Genomic DNA, 26894 nt, shown 5'->3' with positions numbered 1-26894 from the left:
AGATATTAGACCAAATTGTATTGTAAATATGAAGAAAAGTGGGCGAAAAGATAACTTGCAGTGGGCGGATCCTGCCCACTGCACGTTATCTTTTCACCCACTTTTCTTCATAGTCTGGAATGCCCGCCCATTGGTGAAGGCTTATGGGCATCCGCCTTTAGGAAAGAAATATTGCAGACTTCTGAAGTTCTGCGTGATGATAGTCGCTTGCACATCGCAAGGAGAGTGTCGAGCAAGACTCATTTTTCCTTGTTCGTCCCTTGTCAGGGCGTCTGGCTGAAAACCCTCCTTATGGTTCCGCCTGTATTTAAATAACTCTGGCGAAAATTGTAAGCTCTGCCCTTGCAGTACTCCTATTGAATCGGCAAGCCCACCTACCGCCGCACATGTGGCAACTGAAAAAAGACGAATCTACCCACCTTGTTTCTCTTGTAGTTTGGCGATGGTGCTCTCATCGATGCTCAAGCTCTCGGTGGTCTTCCCGAAGACGGACATGGTGAGACGGGCGTAAAACGGGTCGTACTCCCGGTCTTCGATGTGGAGCTGCGCATTTCGAAGGAAACGTCAGGCAATCCTGTTTTGGTTGGGCGAAGTAGAGCGACACGAAGCGGACACATGGCTGTCATTTGATAGGATTGGAAAACAAAGGAATGCCGATAACTCTTACTCGTCCCTAGCAATTAAGCCTCGCGTTTACGGTTGGACCAATGAAACGCGATTTAGACGGGCCAGTGGTGGCAAGAACGCGAGGTTGGTCTGGTCATGATAGCTAGAGGAGCCAGAAGCACGGTCACGGTGCAAGTGAGGCCTGAAAGGACAAAACACTACGGGCTGAACACGTTTACATTGTGACGTATCAGTTGCGTTCGATACGGATGAAGTAATTACCCTACCGACATCACGCGTGCTAAAAGTCTTATTTTTCTCTTATGTACAGATTAGGTGAAATGATTACTTGTATAAAAACATCAGTTTCTCTGCATGGACGGAGCAACTGATATAATAGCGAAAACCGGAATGTTATGCAAAGAAAGGCTAACAGTTGATTCGATCGCGTACGATCTCGTTTAACTCCAAAGCGATGGTGTGAGGTAAGGCTGCTCCTTGGGGCGAAGTTGTCTTCGTGTTGTATATCGGCTCAACGTGAAATAAGTAGAGAGTTCACAGCCCGTGAACAAGTGATGACTGGCGGCCTACGTGTGTGTGTCGAGATTGCGTGCGCGCCAGTGTCTTTACCTTGCGGTCAGAGTTCGCAGTCGCATGTACTGACAATTTTCTCGTCTCTTTCCCTTCGCCTTCCTCTCTCTCTCTCATGTTTATGCTCCCATTTCTAATTCTCCTAGCGTTGGGTGGCCAACCGTGCATGCGCCTAGTTAACCTCCCTGCCTTCTCCCTCCTGGTTCTTCCTCCCTCCCAACTGCGGCTCAAAGACGCATCTACGCAGGACAGTGTAATCGATTAGTATTTTATACTCATGACGGCGACGCCAACGCCGATGGAAAGAACCCACTGAGTGTGTTCGTGCCATTGTATTGCAATAAGGAAGTCAAAACTGGTTATTTCACACCATTCGGGGCGCACCACCGGATGGCGTCTGAGCCCCGGCGTTTACCCTAAATGGCTCCTATGTCAATTATGAACTGATATTCTCGCTATAAAATGCTCGCCTACTATAGTAATGAAGCGTTAAAACCTTCTCTGTATACAATAAAAGAGATCATTCATTCTGCGAGAAGTCTACTCGTTGAACCTTAAGCACGACTTGTGAAGTTTATATTTTTTTGCTGTTAATTATTAGTCGAGTCAGTCAGTGGCTCACAACACTCACGGAATCCTCGATCTCCTTTCGCTCCTTCGCCGATGCGTCGCGCGGGATGCGGCGACGTCCCAAGAAGTTCCAGAGGTTCTTCGAGGATCCTGGACGTGGGCCCAGCATGCTGCTCATCAGCTTGTCCATGCCCCAGCTCTCGAACTCGAGGGTGAACGTGTCGTACGAGTGGCCGGCCCTGTAGTCCTTGAGCATGACGTAACAGTTGCGGGGCAGGAAGCTGTCGTGGGAGCGGATCATCTCCAGGGACGTCATGCTACCGTAGTCGTATTTGGCTGCGTCGAAAAATGGTCGGAGGTATCATGTGCTGCGTTCACGTGGCCTAACGTGAACGTGTAATTTTGACAGCATAAATAGTAGTGACAGTAGCATAAGTTTGCCATAGAGCTCTAGCGATTAAGAAGACTGTGTACGATTGGGCGAGTTGGTACATGATTATGAGAGCTAATCGCGCTGATGGGCACTTATAATACACAGAATAATTTTTTATTATATTGGACGCCTAATACAATGTCAGTCAGAGCATATACTGGCGCCCCGCCGCAGTAATCTAGTGGCTAAGGTGCTCGGCTGCTGATTCGCAGGTCGCGGGATTGAATCCCGGCTGCGGTGGCTGCATTTTCGATGGAGGCGAAAATGCTGTGGACTTGTGTGCTCAGATTTAGGTGCACGTTAAAGAACCCCGGGTAGTCGAAATTTCCCGAGACTTTCACTACGGCGTCTCTTATAATCATATGGTGGTTTTGGGATGTTAAACCCCATGAACCAATCAAACAATTAGCATATACTGGAAATCGCTACCGTTACAGCCAACCAGGAATCGCTTCTTCAGCAATTGATTCGGACACAGCTATTGATTCGGACACATTTCAGGAAGAAATGAAAGGCAGGGAGGTCAACCAGACGCACGTCCAGTTTGCTACCCTGCACTGGGGGAAGGGGTGAGGGGATTAAAGGAGAAGAGAGAGAGAAGTGAAGGGCAACGTGTGTGTAGATGTGACGTTAGTTGAATGGCTTACCATCTAGTAAATATCTGAGTTAGGCTCAATATTGATCAGTTTTCACCTCTTTAAGCATGATACCCAATATTCGATCATAATCTGTGTTGCGTGGGTTCATCTTCTTGCGTTCGCAAACAAGCTGGCGAAATTGTAGCGCATTCGGCCGAGCGCCTAATTTATAATCGAACATATTTCTAAACAAACACGCGGGCCCCCTGAAAGTCGGGCTTCCCGGTGAGCCCCGCGAGCAGTGAAGTATAACAAGCGACTAGCTGTGCGAGTGACTGATACTGGTCCGTGGACAGCTGTGTGTGAAGTCGAGATGACTTGGCTTTCTCCAGCTTGGCATCGAAAGTGAGCGACTTGAAGCGGCTAAAATTTGTCGAAAGACTACGGCGTCACTCCTTCCAGCTCATGACGTCACACTCGTCACGGCAAAATGACGGTCTTCGGTGGGTGGGCGTAGTTTACGGCCGGCGACTTCTACGACCTGTTTCGCACTGCAATATTCTTTTACTTCACTTCACTTCACTTTATTACCTTAAAGACCCCCTAGAGGGGGTATTACATAAGGGGTGGGAAACCTGCAGCAAATGTAATACATATGCTGGATGGGTACAATTATGAACAGGGGTAACCAATACAGAAATAAAATAATACATGTGCAGGATCAGTATACATATTAACAGGCGTAACACCTTGCCAAAAAAAAAAGAAGACAAAGTGAGAACCAGTGGCACAAAAAGGAACAATGTAATCTATTCAAATTGAAAAGAAACGAGTGACATTTTGTGTAAATGTTGAGTGGCACGTTATGGTGGCGAGATCAGTTACGGCGCACTTTTCATATCTTTATATGCATAATAGAGCCTCCACGTCTAGTTATCTGGTGAGAACGATGAATAGTGGGGGGACTGCGTCATGGCCCCTTTAATTGACATTGCATAATGACAGAAGACTTCAAAATTGTCTGCATATATTTGTATCAAACGCGATTCGTGGAGTACCTTATAAGATAGACGCTGTGAAAGTCATCGGAACTTATTTCGATAGAGGTGAAGTGCCCCACGCCAGTGCATTCAGACTTCGGGGCACGTTAAGGAACTCCAGGTGGTCCGAATTTTTGGAGCGCTCCACGATACCACGTTCCTCACAGTTCCTCAATTTGTGTCCAACTCGTCGTCATTTTTTTTTATCTGCGTTCCTGTCTTCCCTGCTTTATCTCTCCTCATATCTACCTTTTCTTCTATTCTTTTCCCTTCTCGCGAAAAAGTAGGCAGACGTGGTGCCCCTCAAAATGGCAGCTGTCAGTCTTCAGGCCTTATCAAAGTGGGGCTTCAAACTGCCCACCACATTTCTAATAATAATAATAATAATAATAATAATAATAATAATAATAATAATAATAATAATAATAATAATAATAATAATAATAATAACGAAATGTGTGACTACAAGCAAGACGCCATGTCTCAGAAGGCCAGTGCAAGAAGCACAGCGATAGTTATTCAACAGCAAGGCCTTAGTAGCAGCATCGCAGAGTTCAGCGCAAAACACAGGGTCGAAAAAAGATAATACGTGTACCATGTAATCCTTTCGTAGTCCCTGTGGTTGGAATTGAACGCCATGATAATGCTGAACTAACTCCCCCAGCAAGCAGCACAGCGATAGTTATTCAACAGCAAGGCCTTAGTAGCAGCATCGTAGAGTTCAGCGCAAAACACAGGGTCGAAAAAAGATAATACGTGTACCATGTAATCCTTTCGTAGTCCCTGTGGTTGGAATTGAACGCCATGATAATGCTGAACTAACTCCCCCAGCAAGCAGCACAGCGATAGTTATTCAACAGCAAGGCCTTAGTAGCAGCATCGCAGAGTTCAGCGCAAAACACAGGGTCGAAAAAAGATAATACGTGTACCATGTAATCCTTTCGTAGTCCCTGTGTTTGGAATTGAACGCCATGATAATGCTGAACTAACTCCCCCAGCAAGCAGCACAGCGATAGTTATTCAACAGCAAGGCCTTAGTAGCAGCATCGTAGAGTTCAGCGCAAAACACAGGGTCGAAAAAAGATAACACGTGCACCATGTAATCCTTTCGTAGTCCCTGTGGTTGGAATTGAACGCCATGATAATGCTGAACTAACTCCCCCAGCAAGCCACTCTCCTGAACTAACTGCAGACAGGCATAGGTAGACTTACGGCTGTATGTGGAGGAGACGGTGATGTGAGATGAAGACCTGTCGATGGGCCTACTGAACCTTGTGTCGTGGTCCCATTCTGGCAGCACGTATCGCATGTGTGTGGCGCTGTGGAAGAAAAGGTGAAGTATTGAGAAATTTTCTTTTGGACTTGTGTTGTTCCTTATGTGAAGTCAACAATCGCATCATGACTGCATCATATCACTATGTAGTTTAATCGGAAAAGTCGAGATTTGGAAGTATCTTGATAATAAGCGATATTGGAGCTGAAGAACAGTGTCACCTTTTGCTTTACAGACGCGTCCATTGAAACGGGGCCGTACTCATGCTCATACATCTAGATTTATTGAATAAAAACCGAAGAGGAAATAAATAGCAGGTCATTAAAGCAAGTGGGATTCAGTCGAGCAGTGCTCAATTAAAATGACAAATGCAGTAACACTGCTGTGTTGTACGTAAGGGGATGCCATTATGGAAGTCATGAAACGTTATAATGCGCATATTGTCTAGGACTAGTAGATGATATGGAATTAAAATTATACAAGATTACACATATGTGTTTACTTAGGAAGCTCGTTGATTATAATATGCTGGAACATTCCGAAGCATTTGTGGCAAAAAAAAAAAAAATTGGGTACCCTATAGCTTTGCCTTTAAAAGTGGAACGCGAAAGCGATATCCTATATAGTGCGTCCTTCAAACACTTAGTAAATGAAATTTTTTCGAATATGTTATGCAACCAGTACGTGTATTGATTGATATGTGGGGTATAACGTCATAAAACCGCCCCATGATTATAAGAGACGCCTTATAGTGGGGGGCTCCGGAAATTTCGACCACCTGGGGTTCTTTAACGTGCAGCCAAACCTGAGCACGCGGGCTTGGCTTCAAACTATAAAAGTCATTCTGATAATTACATGATCTCACACCCGATGGCAATGTGAGCTTGTGCCACGCATTATTACTGCCATATTTCTTGTTGTATTGTGAAGAATCTGTTTTGTCTGTATACGGGATGCGCGTATTTGTAAAGCATGAAAGTTACTTTCGGTGCATTTCCAAACAGATGTAGTTAGCAGCAAGATGGCCAGTTGTGCCAGTTGTGCCAGTTGTGCCAGTTGTGCCAGTTGTGCCAGTTGTGCCAGTTGTGCCAGTTGTGCCAGTTGTGCCAGTTGTGCCAGTTGTGCCAGTTGTGCCAGTTGGGCCAGTTGGGCCAGTTGGGCCAGTTGGGCCAGTTGGGCCAGTTGGGCCAGTTGGGCCAGTTGGGCCAGTTGGGCCAGTTGGGCCAGTTGGGCCAGTTGGGCCAGTTGGGCCACGTTCATAGTTGAAAATTTTGGCGAAGCGCACTAAAAAACGGGCGTAATCCAACTGGCCCAACTTGCCATCTCGCTGCAATATATTTGTAGTGGTTATTTTCACTGAATTCCTAAGCGGCCGCGTGGCTCTGTGTTAGAACGTCTGCTTGCCACTCAAACGACCCGGGTTCGATCCGCACTCCTACTCAGGATTTTAATACATTTTATTTGCATCTTTCTCGATTTTTTGGTCACGCATAAGATAATTTTTCACTCACAACCAATGACGCCGACGCTGAAATTCCTGCGATACGAGCTCTTTAGCACTCTCGCGTTTAGACTGGCTTGCTGTTGATGTTACAACTTCTTTGTTCCATTCGTCTTAATTCATAGCATTGAGTGCTTTGCCGTGCAAAGCCGCCTATGACTATACACTGGAAGCCAGCAGTGCTACGGCTGTTGCATTTATGACACTGGTATACTTGCTGATGGGCCTAGATGTGGAGCCATTTTCACGGGGTATCAGGCCAAGAAGATGGTCCAGCTAAACGGCGACACTTATTCCCATTGTGTCGTCCTGGTAAGCAACGCTGGCGTTTCTGCCTCAGATCTGTCTTTATGAAACCATATTAACATATTCGTGATCAATTTTCAAATGATTCTAAACGCAAGATTAGCTCAGTGCAAGTGTCTGTCTGTCTGTCTGTCTGTCTGTTGCCCCGCCGCGGTGGTCTAGTGGCTAAGGTACTCGGCTACTGACCCGCAGGTCGCGCGTTCGAATCCCGGCTGCGGCAGCTGCGTTTCCGATGGAGGCGGAAATGTTGTAGGCCCGTGTGCTCAGATTTGGGTGCACGTTAAAGAACCCCAGGTGGTCGAAATTTCCGGAGCCCTCCACTACGGCGTCTCTCATAATCATATGGTGGTTTTGCGACGTTAAACCCCACATATCAATCAAATCTGTCTGTCTGTCTGTCTGTCTGTCTGTCTGTCTGTCTGTCTGTCTGTCTGTCTGTCTGTGTCATTCTTAATGTTCTATTCCATTGCCTGTTATGGTGGATCGCCATTAAAGCCCAACGTGCTACTTTAGTCGACGTATTTTCGCAACATTCCAGTCGTTTTAAATACGAACATTCTCGAACACAAACATCTCGGAGATTCGCCGATTCACTCACAGTTCACGATGGCAGGGGTATTTGGACTCGGCCAAGGTACGGAATGCGCTCATCACGAAGTGCACCACCTGGTCGCTGGGCTCCGTGAGCATTTCAATTGCGATGTGGCGCAACAGGTACATCTCAGGGTGGCTGAACAAGACGGTCAGGAAGGCGGCGATACGGATCTCGCTGGGTTCGCTGGTGTTGTAGAACACGGGCAACGCGATGGCGCGAGCCTGCAAAGAAAAATCAAATCGGAGGTTGTTGGGAAGAATGCGTATTTTGTGGATAGCTGTGGGCCAATGAAAGTTATCGGACGTTAAACAGTAGGTCTTTCTTCCATTTCGACTCAAGTGGTGAAAATAGGTAAATGTCAGGTCAGATTTCCCCTACTTACACGTTGTCATGTTGTCATGTCTCGGAATAAACGTGTTAATGTTTAGCCTTCATTGAGAATTCATAAGTAATATAACCTTACCCATCACCTTTGAATGATCATGAAATTATGTGTTTATTAACCGTTGTTATCTTCTAACACAGGTGTATAAAACAATATTGTGAACTTTAGGCAACGCTGAAACACAACACGTGAAATAGTTTTGCAGGCTCCCTCGGGTACCCTAACGTCATTGTAAATAAAACGTCTCAATGGGATGGTAGCTTGAGCTCGTGAAGTATTTGAAAGTGACGAGACACGAATCGGGCTTTAGTTTGCCTGGTTGTAGCCTCTTCTTTTTTATTGCGACAGCGATTATATGGACCCTCTCGGCTGGAGTTTGCCGCCGGCGTCTCCGTTATTCACCGTATATGTATACGTATCTATATATATGAAAACGCAAGAAAGAAAATAGTGCAGAAAAAGGATCCGGTGCGCGGAATCGAATGACTGACCTCTGAGTGCGAAACGTTAGCCACTGAGCCACGAAAGAACACCCCCTTCAATCTTTAAACGGCGAGCTATTTATATCTACCACTTACCGCTGCCGATGGCAATATCTAAGGCACTGTAGTGTTTTAAACACTACCAGCGAAATGGCGCAATGAGAGCGCGTCGCCAGACCGTCATGACGTGGCGGCGCGCCCGCTCATCTACTCCGCGTACTTTGTACCGTGGAGAGCAGAGGGGGGGGGGGGGAATGGACGCTCACCCGCGCGCCCTTATCTCGCGGTGCGGAGGATCGTACGTCTTGGCTGGCCTTGGACTTTCACCGGAATGATTCTGTTGTAGTTACCGGGCGCACAAAGGTTACTGCAATCGTTGCACAGTGTCCATTTGCGAAAAGGGCGCGCTTATCAGACGCAGCAAATTAACAACTGACATGCTTATTGGCGTTCATCAATACCTGTGAGTACTTTTCGCGCGTCATTTGTGCGCGAGAAACTCGCGGCACGTTTCGATCTGGTTGTCATTCTTCGCGTGGCCTTTCAATTTGTTGCTATCTCGTTCGTTGCTTCGCCTTTGTGGTAAAGCTGCGACTTTTTTTGTTTTATTTGTGCATTCTCGTTTGCGACATGATGGCGACACCACTGTGTAGATCGTTTTGTTGCCCTCTTGATGTCTTAACTTGGCTGGTGAGCTTAGAAGTCGTTGGCCTTTTGATTCATCAGTTGCACAACTATTCCTCTGGCAGTAAAAATGGATCCTTTAGTGCAGAGAACTTCGAAATACTTTGTGTCATCGACGTTAATAGATTGGGGAATAAATTAGCCTAATGGGATGAATTAGCGGGAAATTATTGCGGGTACGTTGTTAGGAATGGATAACTGTTTAGGCACTGAACTTGTGTAGCAAAGTTGAGTCATTATCTCATTTCGCTATAGAACAAGACTAGTTTTGGAGCTTGTGCGTGGGTTTTAAAAGAATTACCCCTTACTTGCGATTCTGTTAGTTTGGGTTTAATGGGACTTTACAATGAAACAATGATTGTTTAAGATTAATCAATTATACTCTGAGACTGCTAATCAGTTAGTGTTTGCCATCGTATGTTTTTAAGTTATGATAAAATAAATGTGAAGAGCATCCCTCCTAGAATTTCGCGCCGAAATCTCCGATTGATGTCACCGATTTCTTTAGTTTTCTATCTATCTCTGAATCTTGATATGTTCAGTCCATGGCTTCCTCAGTAGACGATTCACTTAATTTTCTACCGATTACAAACTACATAGGCTTTAGTAGAGGCTTCCAAGATGTATGACGTCACAGCGACGTCATAGATGGGAACTTCAAGGTGGCGTGGCCGCCCGTGACCCACGTTTTCCTTTGCCGCGTTTCTAGCTCGCTAAGCATTGTCCTTCAGCACGCGTGGTGTTCTTGTTATCGTCGCAGAGTAATTTACTAATTTGAAGAAAAAAAAAAGTATTTCACTTGAGTGCCCTTTCAAGGCACGCGTTTGGTGTGTTTTTTTTTTTTTTTTTGGCACTCTGTAGAAACAGACTTAAAGTTCTAGCTGGCGCTGCATAGCGTAAATAAAACTTCGCACTGGGAAGAAAGAGCACGGTGGGAAATACGACATCAGTGATGTTGGTGAAGATTTCCCTTTGCCATCGTCTCTCTTCTTCCGTCTGCGTTCTCTCTTATATATCCAACACTGAGGTGTACACTTCACTGAGTTCTCACCAGATCAGGGTGGTTCCTGCACGACTGCTTCAGCGCCCACAGGGCGGCCATTCTTTTGGGCTCCTCCTGGCAATGGCAGATGAAGCGTTCCAGGTAGTGCATGGCCCTTCGCGTTCCCAGGTTGCCGGCCACCCGCAGGTAGACGGTGGTCTCTGATTGGGGCTCGCCGTGTGTGTCCGCCGGTGTCACCGAGTACTGCGTGGTTCCCAAGAGATTAATTTAGGGAAACGATAAAAACCGTGGTGCAAAGCTCACGCAATCTATTAGGGCACACGCATACTGGTGTTCCTTCGCTCTGAATTGTGCCAGAATGCACGAGCGACGCCCCGCGACATAATTACCCTTAGAACTCTCTTATTCACTATACGGCTGCCACCTTGGATGTGGGCCTGTGGCTAAAAAAATTTGGGGAATATGGATGTCGTGAAAGTTCTAGCTCAAGCCCACTTTTCTTTTTACGTTTCCGTTCTGTTCTGTTCTGTTTTAAGTGTTTTGCTGTGGAGAGGTTGAGGTGCCTATTGCCTCGGCTACTCCATATCATAAAGTTCTGCAGCGAAAAATAAAATAATAATACAGAACGGTACCCAAAAATTAACGATACGGAAAAGAAAAAACACATAATAGCACACTGAAACCAGTTCAAATAACATGCCAATACACAGTTTTTTTGTGGTGTAGAATGATATGCCGCACGTTTGAAATTCAAGCATCGAGCCGGGCATTTGGCAACGTGCCCTTTTTTCCCACTATCTGAGTACTGTTGTTACATGATCATTTAGACAAACTAATAAAGTTCGAGTGAAGCTTGACGTCACCGCTTGTTAGCGCGGCGTGTTTCAATGTAACGTAGCAGCGAATACATATTAAAAATAACTGGTGATCGATGTTTAACTGATCATTATGCGGTGAGTCTACTGCATCATACTAGCTTCATAGCCGACAGTATATATATAGCTACGAAGCGTGTACGCAACGGCCAGCCAGTGAGACTTACATAGTGGCAACACACTAGTGCCTTGCAAAGCGTACCAGCCTTATGTTACGATTATGCTCGACGTGCGCGACAACGACGCGTTATACGCCAATCACATTGTTAGTGATGCACCCTATCCATGAAAGTGTGGACGGCCAGTTGAGATGACGAGGGGTTCTAGGGATACACTGACCGCTAACGACGGAACTAAGGGCGTGGATAAACCTATAGAATTGGTGCTCACGTTGAAGATGTGTGATATAATCTCGGGTCTGCAGGTGCCATGGTCCTCCTCGTGGTCGTAGTGGGCATGTTTGCATCCCTCTCCGCTCGCAATTGTGCTAACGGCCAACTTGCAGGCGCTCCATGTCCCCGGGTGACTCTTGACGGCCTCCGATTTGCATGAGTCCTGCACGATGACGTTGACAGTGGTGTCGTGTACCCTGCGAGCCTCTGAACTTGTTCATTTTCAATCAACGCTACCTTTGAAATCGAGGGAAAAGCACAGAAACTTGTTTACCTTGTATTAGAAGCGTGGTTCCCTGGAGATAGGTTTGTATCTATGGTTTTGTTTCTTACCTAGGAAGTGCTCCCGGCAGCGGTCACTCGGTTTAATTTGCTCTGACGAATTTCGACGCTGATTGGTGTGATTGGTGTGCATAAATGTCCACATGGGTCCACAGGTGTCCAGAGGTGTTCATAAGCGTGTACGGTTGGGGATGGGAGGATGAGGACGTTGCACAGAGCTTCCCTTCTTTCTTTGTGTTCTTCAATTGCTTATGGTGTCGAGTGAGAGTGACCTTATATGAATGAATAAATATCGGAGCACTAGCAAAAGCAGCGCTGTGTGGGCATGCGTTTTTTTTTGCAAAGAAAACGTGTCACTCACGGCAATTTCGGTGATCAAGGCAGCGCTGACTTCCTTCAGGTTCAGGTGGAGCTTTCCGTAGAAGCGGTGGGCGTCCAGTGCGCTGATCTCCTTGTTCTTGATCAGGTGCAAGCCGAAGGTGACGTGAGGGTTCATGCCCGCGGCAGCGAGGAGATCCAAGAACGCGTGGCTGGAGAGAGAGAGAGAAAAAAAAATGTTTTAATTTCGAAACCCAAGTGCGGTTCTGAGCACGAAGGTGAGGCTTCTCCTGACATGGTTGGTATATGGTTAAGAAAAATTGCCCTCGAGGAGGTTGTTTTGGCCAAATTCGAAACCCAGACCTCTCATGTAAGTATGTTGGAGTGAATTGAATGACGTTGTAGCGTATTGGCTCGGGGGCAGTGCCAGTATGGCTGGAGAGCTGTGCCATGGAAGGACGTGGACGTTGTGGTCGTGCCATCATGGCTACTCGGATCGCGCGCGTGCCACTGTAACCATAGGAGAGGTATTCTTCTTTGTCGTTAGCTCAGGTAAAGCGAGGGACAGAGACGAGCGCACCACGGACGACGCATGGCAATGTGTGTGGTCTGATGTACCTCTAACGGCCGTCGTAACGTCTAACGTCCGTCGAGATAAATAAAATGCAGGCATGTAATTCAGGAGTCCACATTCGATCGGATATCCTACAGGAAGACCAGCCACGGCGATCTTGCAGCTATGGTGCTTTAGCGCCGATTCCTGGGTTGCAGGATTAGTTCCCGGTCTTGTGCTAGTGTACCTATTGAAGAGTGAAATGAAGGGGGCGTGTTTTACAGTAGCTCCCCCTCTCCCTGTTCCATTGCTTGAGCTCGAAAGAAAACAAGCTTGGCAAGGATGGAAATACGAATCAATGACGTGATTTTCGCAACTTGCCACCTTTCGTTTACGTAGGTGAATTTGGGGACTAAAGAGTCCTTGAATGCAACGTCAGGAGTTCACGTTCTTGTTGGCGTTGGAAACCTGCCTGCCAATAACCCTGTACTTCAAAGAAAGGAGGTACAGCTCCGGATGAGTAGAGAGAGAGAGAGAGAGAAGGACAAAAGAAAGGCAGGGATGCTAACCAGGTTGCACCCGGTTTGTTACAGTGGTGTTAACGTAGTGAGAAAGTCGCTAAAGTTAGCTTATTTTCAGTCATGCTACCGAAATTTTTATCTCTTTAAAGTCTTAGTGACTTTTTGGGAGAACTTTCTAAATTTGAGCTAAAGTGTTCTAAAACAGACATACAAAAATATTAAACTGTGGGAACAGTACAATGTTCGGGACGATCTTCAATAAATGAGGCCAGAACATACATGATCAAGCTGTTTGTGGCGCTGCGTTTTTTTTTAACGCTTAGTCGAATTATAGCGTACTCTAGTTGAACGGACTACAGTTTACCGCAAACACGTTGAGTATTGCTCTCACCGGTTCACAGTGGCCTAACCAGGAGGTAGCAGCGCAGTCCAACTTCATTCGCCACAACAGAAATTCATTTAAAATATTGTTTAAATAAAAAAAATCTCTTCGCGTGCTTTATCAAGTAAAAAACTAAGGAGTCAGGAAAACATTTGTGTTATTATAGTTGTTGAGCGACTTTTGGCTAAAATTGTCGACTTCTTCGGACATTGCAAAAAACAAAAACAAAAAAAAAAACGTTTACACCACGTGCTCTGGCGTTGCTCTTCGTTGCGGGGCACGGACCAATCGAATGAAGAAAAGTGGTTATCGGCTATCAAGAGCCCCGATGTCGGGGATAAACTGTGGGCAGTCCAGAGGGCCCACAATGCGGCGGTCGGGCTTGGCCTGACTGTCCCAACGTGGGGGCGGCCCGCTGTTCGTTGAGTCGTGCACCACAGGACTTTAAATAAAGTTTGGCATCCATCCATCCAGCCACTGGTTTGTCAGGCTAGGCGGGGTTTTGCACGCTGCTGTGCGTGCATGCTTATTACTTGTCCTCTTTTTCTGTATAAGTAGAGGAGAAAAGAAATAAGCGGAAGGACAGGGAGGTTAGCCAGTTCTTAGACCAGCTGGCTACCCTCTGCTGGGGAAGAGGGTAAAGGGAGTGAAAGATGATGGAAAAGGGATGAGACAAAGAGACAAATAAAGAAGAACAACAAAATTAAAGAGAATACGAAACTAAAGTCTCTTTTAGTTAAACTTGGTGCCTCCATTCAATGACGAAGGGGGCAGAGGAGGTGGTGTGCTAAGTAGTAAATTATCAGTCGAAGTCTAGCGGTCGTCTGTGCGTATCTTTATATGTTCTTACTTTGTTCAGCTACATTAGGTATTTAAGTCAAAACCAACTTGCTCGAATTTCAGCTCTAACTAAGCCAAGTAGGCTTGCCCTTATTTCGAACGTGGGCAGGACATGGCAGGATCACTCACAGGATGTTGTCCTTCTTTCCCTCTGGCGCAGAGGCCACGTGGTTCTGGTACACCCAGCTGATCTCGTCGTAGTCCAAGCTCGCGAACGAGTTGAACAGGATCAGAAAGAGCTGGCTTCCGCTCGGCTTGTTGTCGATCTCCTTGATGTCCTCGTCAGTGTAGTCCAGCTCAGCCAGCTGGTGCAGGCCTTCCGCGAACTGAAGTGTGTCAGGGGAGGGAGTTAGAGTAAGGAGGGAGTTGACGTTTAATGAACCTATATTAGTGTGGTTTCTGGTTTCTCTACGTAAAATATTCAAAGCCGTTAATGCATCCCGATAGTCGCTTCTTACTGCTTTTTGTAAAGAGTTGTCATGAAGTTGATGGGAATGTCTGACTGAATTGACTGAATTGACTTTATTTACTAGCACCCAGCGCGTTCGTCTAGTGGCTGTGGTGCTCGCCTGCGCACCCTAATGTCGCTTGATCGAATCCCGGCTTTGCACTTTTCAGAAGGCGAAATGCTATAAGCCCGAGTATGGATTGACTTACACGCACGTCAAAGAACCATAAGTGGTTGAACATTTCCGAAGCCCTTCACATTGGCGTCGCTCATAATCATATCCCGATGTTCGGGTGTAAAACACCAACGATTATTACATATTTATATAGTAGTAACTGGCTGATTTTGGATAAGCGCTGGTGAGTTCTTTTTAAACAATTCCTACAGTTGCTAGTGTAAGCTACCGTTGCTTTCCGTTGCCATAACAATAGCATTATATTCGTTAAGTTGTAATCTAATGGCTTAGTTTTTACACATTTTTTCCTCAAGCTGCATCAAATAATTCTGGGGTTGACCGCTTTTTTTCTCTCCCTAAATATCAAAGTTGTAGGGTGCCAGGGTTAAACTAAAAATAACACAAAAAGAGCACCGACTTCTTCATATCACACGCGCAACACCCCACTCCATTCCCTCTCTTAGTTATTGAAGATAGCTCCTCATCTATTAACCTTGTTCTGTATGAATGCAAAACAGTGGAAGCTTCTGCGCTCAAATAAATTCTCCTTAGTATGGGAGGGATAGTAAGCACCATGAAATTCGGCGTAATTAAACCCGGTCTTACTTTTTCCTTGTTGCCGTGCACATTAAAGTGCTTGTACGGAGCGTTCGGGCGTTTGAGCTCCTCGGGGTTCGTGAGGTCGCCGGTCAAGCCGAAGTCCTGAGCCAGAGAGTGCTCCTTCTCGTGGTCATCGCCGAGCGAGGTGTCCGTGGTGGAGTCGTGCTCTTCCAGGAGGTCCAGGGTGCGACTGCAGTTATGCGTGGACGCGTTCAGAACACACCGCTAGTTCAGCATGGTTAATGGAAGCTTGTCGCTGGTCTGCCGGCTAAAAGTAATACTGGAAGCGCGAACTACGAGCACAACATGCGGAAAGGACGAAAAAAAAGAAAAAAAAAGAGAGTGACTGGAACTTCTTCGCGTCGTTTCAAAGAAACAATGTAAATTACTGTTTCACACGAGGTATACAAGATACTTTTGGGCTACTTGTCTAGCTACTAACCACGCCCTGTCCTCTTTCGGTGGTCTCTGTCATATCAGCACTGTGGATTCATTGATCATACGTGGGCAGATAATCTTTCTCAAAAAGTACGTACTCGTTTAGTAGGTTCATTATCATTTGCAGGAAACAACACTCTTAAGGCTGATTGAAACAAAAGAACAAAGACTCCGAAAGTCGACCAGCGCAGTTGTTTCTGTTCTTTTGTTTCGTCTGTCTTATATATATATATAACACTGTTTTCTGGAAATAACCTTTATACTGCTTTCACGATTCATCATTAACTTCGTTGATACGAGGGACGTGTCGCGTTCCTCGCCTGGTGATCCAGTGGTCGACGTCAGAATTGTACTCGTGTAAAGTCGCAGTCAATATTCAGACAAAACCACAATTTTAAGGAAGCGCGCTTTTTTTTTTTTGCATATCGTTCGTTTCGTACGAATTCTCTTTTCTTGGTTTCTAGAGCAATAGTGAGTATTAGCTTGCATCAATTGACGAATTGTTAAAATTAAACTCAAGTTTTACTCCCGCATACGATGAACTCATGCCCCGCCGCGGTGGTCTAGTGGCTAAGGTACTCGGCTGCTGACCCGCAGGGCGCGGGTTCGAATCCCGGCTGCGGCGGCTGCATTTCCGATGGAGGCGGAAATGATGGAGGCCCGTGTGCTCAGATTTGGGTGCACGTTAAAGAACCCCAGGTGGTCTAAATTTCCGGAGCCCTCCACTACGGCGTCTCTCATAATCATATAGTGGTTTTGGGACGTTAAACCCCACATATCAATCAATCAATCAATCAATCAATGAACTCACTACGAAGGCAACATCATCACTGAGTTCTTTTTTTTCTGCTTTCATCCGCCCTGAAATTGTACGGTTACGCTTTATCAATACCTGCCGGTCGTGAATACATGCGCGATGGGCAGACTTACGCTGTGGTGTCTTGAGGGAAGGTCCATGCCGCAGAAACGCTTATGCCGCGGGAACGCTTACGCTGCGACAGGACTTATGTCGTATAGTAAGGCTTATGCTGTTAAAAATATTTACGGTGGTTAAATACTAATAAGCCAATTCATTCGGCATGACTACATGCTCGGAGCCTTCAGTGCGTAGCGTGGCCTCGGCATTAAGTTCCACATTTTAAAATAGGCCGCGTTCCTGAGCGCCTTAATAAGCTGGAGGGTTATATAAGGATTACACGTAAACTATTTCTTGCTTCGTCTTTTCTTTCTCTCTTGACAGGGGACGCTGAGTTAACTCGCGTCTATTGTGGGCCTAATAAAGTTGTTTCTCTATCTCCCTCTCTCGCTGTGAATACTTACTTCAGTTTCACGTGTATGGTCTTGCCCTCGCCGTGAGGCTTGAACAGGTATCCGGACTCGGCCCACGCGTGCATGATCACGTAATTCTGCGCTGTTCCCTTTAGCTCGTAATATACCTCAGATGTTGAAGAGGATGGGTGCTGAAAGTAATCAGGTGAAATTCAGATAAGGCCGACCATATTGAAACATGTAGCCCTTAATTGACACCGTACTTTCCAATCATCCGAAAAAGCTTAGATAGAACAGTTTTGGTTAACCTTTTGCAGTACTGAAAAACCCTTCGGTGTTGTTGAAAAAAAGATGAAGTTTTAAGCAATACTCTCTATGATTCGCCAAACTTAAAATCAGAATGGAGACAATAAAAGCCCTAAAAAAAAGCTAAATATAAGCTGTTCATTGAATGATCGATGCTCACCTGCCATAAAATGAACATTTTTTTTTCCACAGTGACGAGAAGACTATATCACAATAGTGCGTGTATCCGAGTGTCAGGCAAAGTCTCTTGTATTAAACGAAACGGGACTATGTTATTCCGTGTTTTGCCAGAAGAGGAATTTCATTGCAACATTTATTTAGGAGCTCTCAGAAGCAAGGTCACAGGAAGCAGAGTAAAAATTTCTATCTTGTATAAGAAAGAAAAATAACGCAGTTCCAGTGAGTAAAAAGGAAGTACATATAAACACATCGCATGCAACTTCTTCCCTCCACGCGAGAAAGTTTCATTGATCTTAATACTGTAGTACTATTGAATAATAAGTACTTTTTTTTGCGTACGTGTAGTTAAAGACGCTCAGGTGATACACCTTCTCGAAGGCGGCGTACTCAACCGCTTTTCCTGGGAGCTCTTCTTTTAAGCCACATCGAACGGGTGTTTCGAGTCGGCGCATAGGTGACGCGGTCTATACTCACCGTTTCCTCCGCTTCGCCCTTGACGCACTTCTTGGCCACCTCGCGGCCCAATACGGCGTAGTGGGGCCGGTCGCACTTCTCCAGGTTCTTAATCTTGGTCAGCTCGATGTAATCGCGAGCTTCTTCGTGCACCACGTACAAGGTGTCACAAACGCCGTGAAGGCCATCCTGCGTACAATATAATATCCCCTTCAGGCACCGTTCACACATAGTTGTGTAGACTAGTAACCATGAAAGAACAAGGCAGATTGAGCTTCGAATCAATTGAAGATTCTGTGATAGTGGTGTCTCTTCCTTATATTTATCTTATCATTACTCTTCCTTATCTTTACTTAATCTTATCACCCGCCAAGGTGGTCACTTAGTGGCTACGATGCTCTATTACGGAGCCCAAGGTCGCGGGATGGAATCCCAGCAGCAGTGGCGGCACTTCCTTGGAGGCGGAACGCTAGAGGAGCGTGTAACTATAGGTTTGGGTGAACGCTAAAGAACCCTATATAGTAGAAATTTACAGAGCCCTACACTACGGTGCCCTTCATAATTTTATCGCGGTTTCATGACCTGAAAGCCCCGCCGCGGTGTTCTAGTGGCTAAGGTACTCGGCTGCTGACCCGCAGGTCGCGGGATCAAATCCCGGCTGTGGCGGCTGCATTTTCGATGGAGGCGGAAATGTTGTGGGCCCGTGTGCTCAGATTTGGGGGCACGTTAAAGAACCCCAGGTGGTCGAAATTTCCGGAGCCCTCCATTACGGCGTCTCTCATAATCATAAGTTGGTTTTGGGACGTTAAAAGCCACATATCAATCAATCAATGTCGTGAAACCACAAGGATGAACTTTTCTCTGGCTCTCTGTTTCTCTTTTTACGTATTCATCTTTTAGATAATGGGACGTATGATACTTGAATATAGGATCATCATAATTTACTGTGCTATTGTGGCTAAAGCCACATTGGACGTAGAAAGCTTTCAAGGGGCGAGGGAGAGTGCAGGAGATTAGTATATTTGACTGAGAAGGAAAAAAAAGTAATGCGGTGTTTTGCCTCTGAGTCTTCATAGGCAAATGCATGAGGCACTGTGTGACTTGTTACCTCTTCTGGCTGCTTACCTCTTTGACGTGGTACTCCCTTTCCCGGTGGTGGTCGTGACGGCCCTTGACGAGGTCCAATTGGAAGAGGGACAGTATGCCTTTCTTGAGGTTCTTCACCCACAGAGGTGCGTGCTTGCTCAGCTCGATCTCCTCGATCTGCAGAAGCCGATGCAAGACGCGGGTCAGTCAGTACCGACGGGGAAAATATATGGTCTAATTAAGTTAGTGTACCGGGTCGCCTTTCCCAACCGCTGTTAAATCTCCGAGCCCTAGACTACGCGAAACATCGATGTTAAGTGGACGCTCTGAGATGCCTGATCAAACGAGGAATGTAACCATCGGCGTTCTCGGCATCAGCCCAAGTGATGCGAAACAAAATCATGATGCAATGACACCCTGTGACGCCGTCATGATTGTGCGTTGTCAAAGAAAGGGTGCTCACGGTGACACTCGTTAACCAGGCGAGACGTAGAAAGCTTCCAACGACTCTGAATACTGAGGCAATACAGTGGTATACAAGGGAATGTTCGTGCAGGTTCCGCTGCCAGAGCCGCCCATGACGCGGCATCTGAAGAAGTTTGTAGTCTTTTTCTATTTTTTTTTCAATGAAACATGCCGCTGTTTCGGTATCTGTTTGAACCTGGGAATCTTCAGCATACATTATGGGGCGGTGCACGTAATCAATTCGGACCGCTGCACAGAATAGAACCGTCGAGTAGCTTTTATATGTGACAAGTACTGACGATATACAAGATGAAACAAGGTGCAAGATGAAAGCCGGGACAATTCTGGTTTCAAGACCCATGACTCAAGGCAGGGCTATGGAATTCGCAAAACCTGTCGTTGCCACTAACTTTGACGCCAGCATTGGTGGCTGAATAGTTTCAGTTGAGTGAACTTGAACTTTAACAAACTTGTTCCTGGCGTTCTCTGTGGGCTCGCGAATGTACGCGTGTGGGCTTGCGAATGTACGCATTATTTTTGTGAATATTTCACTATTATACATCGTGCAAATCATCCGACATGCCTGAAGTGTTTAGCGCGGACTCATCAAGAAGCGCGAAGGGGACACACGCACAAGTGCATGTGGCGATCGTAGGCGAGTCATTGTTTCAACGGTGTACTGTGTTGCTTCTCCAAGTTACTCTAAGGTTCTCCGTCACTGTACCTTTCCTTCGTCGAACTTTCCGGCAAAGGGGTGCTCGAGAGCGTCGTGCTGGAGATCGTTTGGCGTGTAGTGGAACTCGTGTTGATTCAGGTGCATCTCTTCCGAGTTGAAAGTCTCAGTTTCGAAGTTCAAAATCTGTAAAAATAAGTTACTCGAGCGTGTGATGTTTAGAAAGAGAGAGAGAGAGTGTTACAACGCCACCACAAAGTGTGAATCTAATATTTCCTATCAAGACTTCTTTTGTAGTCACTTTCCTGGCGCTAGCGTTGCTAACGATGCCATCAGCCGCATGCTTATGTTCTTGAAGTAAAGAAAAGAAGCTCAGGGTGTTTTGCACTAAAACGTGACAGAGTTAGATGACAAGGAGTACTGCAGTAAGGATCCTCATTCATTCTATTTAATATGGAGTGATTGGTTCGGGAACCGAAGGCGGTCCATTGTGCATAGTTACGTATCGATCGCTGCAGCTTACGCAGCTGTGAAAGAGACGGAGACTGAAAAACGTGCACAGCGTCAAACCTTAAACAAAATGCCACACCGTACTCAACTACCGAGGCTGAAAGACTTTAAAAGCAGGCACGGTAGCTCAGAACGAATCTCTCTGGTAATCCGCACCTTTTTGCGCAACTACCTTTACGAATTCGTTTCACTCGATCGCACCGCGTCGGACAGCCTGGCGGCGATCAGTGCAGTACTACTCCTTATGTTGTTCTTTCGTGCAGTTACCTTGAAGTGAGTGTGGTCGGGCTTGGGCTGCATGATGACTTTGCTTCGAAATCCCAGGCCGGTCAGTTGGTGTCGCTGTTCAGGGTTCAGGACGTACATGGTTCCCTTGTACTCGTACACATACTCCTTGCCGACCTCGAAGGCTTTTTTTTAAAAGAAGATAGGAACAAAGAACCCATCAATGCTTGCCCTTCAATATCTTCCCGAAAAGAGTAAATTCCGTGGTAAAAAAAAAGAGGAATAAATGTTTATCGCATGAAACCGAGATAGCGTGGGCTATAGGCTAGAAAAGAAAATCATGACCGACACTCGCTTTCTGGATTTCGTGCCGACCGGTTGTGCCCCAGCGAGTTCCAACGACAGCGCAGCTCTGGCCGACTGGCTCGCCCTACGCAATCTCCTGCCGCCGACAAGAGCTCTCGCCGAGTGGTGCCTCGTCCTGGGACTCCTGCGATCGTGTCCGTCTTTCGTATCTTCTCATTACTTCCACATGTCGCTGCCCCTGCCCCACGCTCTCTCCTTCCCCCTCTCTCTATCTCTATACCTTTCAATCCTATCCTTTTAATCCCTCCTTACCCCCATCCCTCGTGAGCTACTGTTTAGGTGTCGCACTGTGATGCAGACAGTTACGGGGCTCACTTTTATCTCTTTTCTCTCTTTTAAGAATCAGACAGGATAATCATGACCATCTTGAGAGCCCTACATATTGTGGGTGTAGGTGCTTTGGAAATCAAGTACGCTGCTTTGTTGCCAATCTAGGAACTGGTTGACAGTTTAACATAACAGGGAAGAAGCAGTCGTTAAGTATACGCATGTCCAGTCGTTGAAAACGCTGAGCCTCATGATTGGGCTCAAGTCTTAAGCTATCGGAACATGCCGTTGGGATGGACGCGAGATGGGAACATCGCGTATTAAAAGGGTTTCACATTCAACAGCTCTCCCCAGGAAACGCGAGCAATATGTTTAGCTCGATTTCTTTGACGACGCAAAGCAACACTACATAGCCGCAGTAGTCGGGAGGATTTGGTGCTCGATTGATTGATTGATATGTGTGGTTTAACGTCCCACAGCCACCATGTGATTATGAGAGACGCCGTAGTGGAGGGCTCCGGAAATTTCGACCACCTGGGGTTCTCTTTCATCATCATCATCATCAGCAGCAGCCTGACTACGTCCACTGCAGGACGAAGGCCTCTCCCATGTTCCGCCAGTTAACCCGGTCCTGCGCTTGCTGCTGCCAATTTATACCCGCAAACTTCTAAATCTCATCTGCCCACCTAACCTTCTGTCTCCCCCTAGCCCGCTTGTCTTCTCCGGGAATCCAGTTAGTTACCCTTAATGACCAGCGGTTATCCTGTCTACGCGCAACATGCCGGGCCCATGTCCATTTCCTCTTCTTGATTTCAACTATGATATCCTTAACACCCGTTTGTTCCCTAATCCACTCTGCTCTCTTCTTGTCTCTTAAGGTTACACCTACCATTTTTCTTTCTCTTTAACGTGCGCCAAAATCTGAGCACACGGGCCTACATCACTTCCGCCTCCATCGGAAATGCATCCGCCGCAGCCGGGATTCGATCCCGCGACCTGCGGGTCAGCAGCCGAGTACCTTAGCCACTAGACCACCGCGGCAAGGCTGTGGTGCTTGATTACTGCGCAATGATGGCGGGTTGCATTTCGACGGAGCGGCAAAGGGTTGAGAGACCAGCGTCTGCTTAGAATAAGGTGGGCGTTAAATAAACCTAGGTGGCCGAATTTTTCGGAGAGCTCGACCACGGCGTCTCTCATCTTCATGTCGGGGTTTCGGCACGTGAAACCCCAAGTGTTATTACTTCCAAAGATGGAGCACGCGTGGTATAGCGCACTGTTGCAGTTGCTACGAAATCCCGCGTTCGCGTGACTTCGAGCAGGCTCTGTCTCGCGGCTCCATTTAAGAGGGAAGCTCTCCGCGGTGTTATCGTGGCTGCATTTTTTCGCCGAGCAAGCTGGGCCGCAATCTGGGAATAGTGAAACGGAACGCGTCGTGGCATCATATCTGAGGCCGCACAAAGGATAAGGTGGAGTATATTGCGAAGCCGAACGGGGGATACAAAAATGACCAGGATGAGAGCTTTCTGTGTCTCTCGTCCCGCTTCGAACTGCACAAATTTCACAGACGCTCACACAAAAAGGAAAAAAAATCAGCTATACGAAACCGCTACTATCATAAAATTACAGTAGGACGAATCCGTTAACATTACTATAGATGATTCAGGCTTGATAGACGGAACCTGATACCGGGAGTGACATGTGCAACTTCAAGTGATATTGCGAAAGTATAGGGGAGTTGTCTGAGGATTTCGTTTTCCACTATTATGAACTGATCAAACCGACAGACTATTAATGCAAGGAAGGTACGTAGTATGTGGTTTTTTAACTATAGTTTAATGATTATCTTTTAAACACAAAGCAAAAAAGTGGACGAAAGACGACCCTTTCCGTCGGTACGATTCAGTCCCACAACGTTTGATTGCGAAGGTTGTAAGGATTCTCGCTTTCAGTTTAAATGAGAATAATTACAACACAGTTAACAAACCACAAGTATTGTCCCCAGTGTAATGCCAGTATTGCGGGGGGTGGGGGGTTCTGCAATTATGGGCGTAAGATGACCGTACCTCCCGTTCGAAATATGTTGTAACTGCGGAACGAACGGCCTGTCGTCGTCTCGTCTCGTATCTCTCGTTTCGATCACGCAGGTCTCACGAATCAAAATAAACATAAGCTCTGCAAGCTGCACCTTAAGAACACGAGCGCGAGCTTGTTCTCGAGTGCCAGCGTCGCCGATTCGCTAATTCGTCTGTCCGAGCATGGCGGGACTGAAGGCGCGCGAGCGAACTCACTTGTACGCGCGCCTTTCCAGTGCAGCCGTGGTCCGAGCAAGCGAAGCGATTGCTACGAAACAACGCCTGCAGCGGTACTTGGGTGCAGATCTATGGAAGCGCGAAGTTTCGACAGCGCCGGTGGGTAGGCGGCGCCCCGGTCCCGGAGCGGCAAACCGTAGAAAAAGCAGGAAAGTAGGCCTTACAACAGAAAATATACATAATAACGAAATGTATCTGATAAGATAACCGTTGAACAGTAACAGAGAAGACTGTGAAATGTTACATAATCACACCGCAAGAACCGATTGGAGCCTATAAACACAATACTAGAACACAAAAGGAGTAAAACGAGCATATACACTCTGAGAAGTGGAGGAGAAAAAGGGGTATCGAGGTTGCTCCTTTAGAGGAGTAACTAACTCGCCACACCAATTGCACCGTTTTGGGAGCAACTGCGAAGGAGCAACCACGCTCTCGCAAAAGAAAAATCAGGTTTTTTGTTGGCTTTCTCAGCCTTTCGAAGTCCGTGCTGGCATTCGATTAGATGTACAGTCGATGTGCAAGCATCACATTCAGAAATAAATTTCGAAAAATTTGCAGCAAACACACGGAATTTCAATTCACGACAACTCAGTCAGCAGGCGCGCACACTAACCACTACACCACACCACGCTATGGCCCCCTGGAAGGAATCAGGCTTGTGTAGGCACCGATGGGTCCTCTGCACATGGCGCGAACATTCCTGCAGTTTTGGTGCAGAAGACTGAGGCGCAAAAAACATAACGTGAAGCAGGAAGAGCAGGAGAGAAGACAGAACAGCGCCATGTTCTGTCTTCTCTCCTGCTCTTCCTGCTTTACGTTATGTTTTTTGGGCCTCAGTCTTCTGCACCAAGTATGCACCAACTAGCCCCAAAAACAAGTCCTTTTGGATTCCTGCAGTTACTCCAAAAAAACGGGCGCTTTACTCCACAAGGAGGAAAGTGTCCCTCCTTGCCATGCCGTGAGCAATCTTATTTGCGCATTCCGTCTTTAGAAGCAGCAAAGAGCCCTTTTCGGGCGTATTTGTGCAGTTCCTCCGCAAAACTTTTTAGAGTGTATGAACGCAAGATAAACCGAAGCAAAACACAGGCGAATCAACTCTTAGCAGTTCGAACAGCTTACATTTGGGGGTGAAACTTGTTTTCTTTTCTTCTTCATTTTTTTTAATCTTCCGGTCATGCTTCTGTTTCTGACTGTCTGAACATTGCGGAGCGGCTTCTGGACAGCCGTGGCGTGGTGTAAAGGCAGCACCAAGGAGCGCTTTGTCGAGACCATTGACTAATATTGTGAAGTGCTTCCGTTGTGTTAGTAGCTTGTTCACCACTAATACAGTACGCTTAGTTAAACGCGACCATAAAGGGCACTCGGCAGTTCGACTCGCTGAGGAGGGTAAAGAAGTGACGACATTGTAGTACCGGTTCATGCGCCAATAACACACTTCGTGTGGTAAAATGACAGTATACACTAAATGACATTCATAGGTTCCTGTCTTTGTAGATAATGGTTAAGTACTTGCACAGTAGCACCGGCTTGTCAAGATGAATACAATACGTCTAGTTAAACGCAATCTTAGTTGACATTTTGTGTTCTCGAGGAATACAGAGATTCTCTTTTTAGTAAAGTGGTTTACACATCGCCAATACCGTTCTCGCGTTGCTAAATACGACCTCATAGGACATTTACCGGCTCCCTTGGTTGAGGAATATAGATAAGTACTTGAGTAGTACTACTTGATTATAGACAATAATGAAATGTGTGTTGTTAAATGCACCTTTTAAAGACATTTATTGATTCGTCTCGCTGAGGGATATATAGAAGACTGGCGTCGTCTTACCGGTTCAGTCACCGCCGTGATCTTGATAGCTATATTCAGGAATATAGAGATCAAGGTCTTTATATCTCTTAACTATAGTTCTGAAATATAGAGCATTACTAGCCTAGTGTTACCGGTTTATACAGCATTAATATAATTTGTGTTAATCGTTCTCATAAAGAGTGTTTATCATTTCTTAATGACGGAGGGAAGAAGTACTTGCGAGGCACTACCGGCTTTTACACACGTAATACAGTGCATGTAGGGAAATGCGACGCCAGAATAAATTAATCTGTTCGTCTTCTGCAGGAGTTAAGGTCTGGGTCAATTAAGCCTGCTGCTCCGCATTTTTTTTTTGTATTTCTTGCACTCTCATCTGGAAATTTGTATGCACCGTCTCTGAGGTATGATAGTTAACTTCGTTTATGAGATACTGGTCATTTAACTTTATTTTTGCTTGTGTACGCCCATTCAACGGTATACTGTTCACCGTCTCTGAGGTATGATAGTCAACTTCGTTTATGAGATACTGGTCATTTAACTTTATTTTCGCTTGTGTGTGCCCATTCAACTGTGTACTGTTAACCTATAGCATATCATCGGCATGGCGTCTGCAAAACCCACGCCTATTGCGCGCTAATGCGCTGCAAATTAACCTGTACTCGTTCAGTATTACGAGGATCGTTCGAAGAATCAATGCATCTGCCAGTTAGCGCAGCGTCTGTGACATGTCTGAAATTATAAACACAGGAGCTGTTTTCCATAGTTTTCACCGACGGGACACTTGCCTTAGCGAGCCTTACGTGCCTCGTGCGGCAAAAATTACCCAAGCCACATCCGTAGTCACATTTTCACGCGAAATATGTACGTCGAAAGTATACTGGCGAAGGTGCAGTAGTCTTTAGGGATGTTCTTAGGCGAAACACGCTGATTTAACAACATCAACTCACCCGAGGCGACGGCGGCCAGCAGCAATAATTGTATCACTCTCATGATGGCAGTGTCGAGCTTAAGCTCATTCCAAGCTTAGCTCTAAGCTTGCGCCTGCTGTCTGAAAGCCTTAAGTACTCTGTAGCCTTTGCTGCAGTGGCGCTGCTGTGC

The 26894-nt window shown here is 46.3% G+C and overlaps 1 protein-coding gene across 1 annotated transcript in view; it reads right to left on the bottom strand.

The window, feature by feature from the left end:
* The window catches only part of LOC119180740 (vitellogenin-6), a 46471-nt gene extending 19577 nt beyond the window's left edge, over positions 1-26894 (bottom strand). The window contains exons 1-15 of the mRNA XM_037431874.2: positions 26744-26894; positions 21081-21223; positions 20355-20489; positions 19205-19342; positions 18101-18268; positions 17192-17331; positions 15440-15623; positions 14340-14536; positions 11958-12126; positions 11313-11477; positions 10096-10290; positions 7497-7714; positions 5031-5137; positions 1829-2103; positions 420-543 (exon numbers count right to left, since the gene is read on the bottom strand). Coding sequence (XP_037287771.2) covers positions 420-543; positions 1829-2103; positions 5031-5137; positions 7497-7714; positions 10096-10290; positions 11313-11477; positions 11958-12126; positions 14340-14536; positions 15440-15623; positions 17192-17331; positions 18101-18268; positions 19205-19342; positions 20355-20489; positions 21081-21223; positions 26744-26786 — 2401 coding nt within the window. The 5' untranslated portion in view covers positions 26787-26894. The remainder of the gene's footprint in view (positions 1-419; positions 544-1828; positions 2104-5030; positions 5138-7496; positions 7715-10095; positions 10291-11312; positions 11478-11957; positions 12127-14339; positions 14537-15439; positions 15624-17191; positions 17332-18100; positions 18269-19204; positions 19343-20354; positions 20490-21080; positions 21224-26743) is intronic.

This window comes from Rhipicephalus microplus, chromosome 10, assembly GCF_043290135.1.
Source record: "Rhipicephalus microplus isolate Deutch F79 chromosome 10, USDA_Rmic, whole genome shotgun sequence".
In the NCBI taxonomy this organism is placed as follows: domain Eukaryota; kingdom Metazoa; phylum Arthropoda; class Arachnida; order Ixodida; family Ixodidae; genus Rhipicephalus; species Rhipicephalus microplus.
Note: the sequence above shows the minus strand (reverse complement) of the source record. Positions and strands in the feature narration are given on the sequence as shown.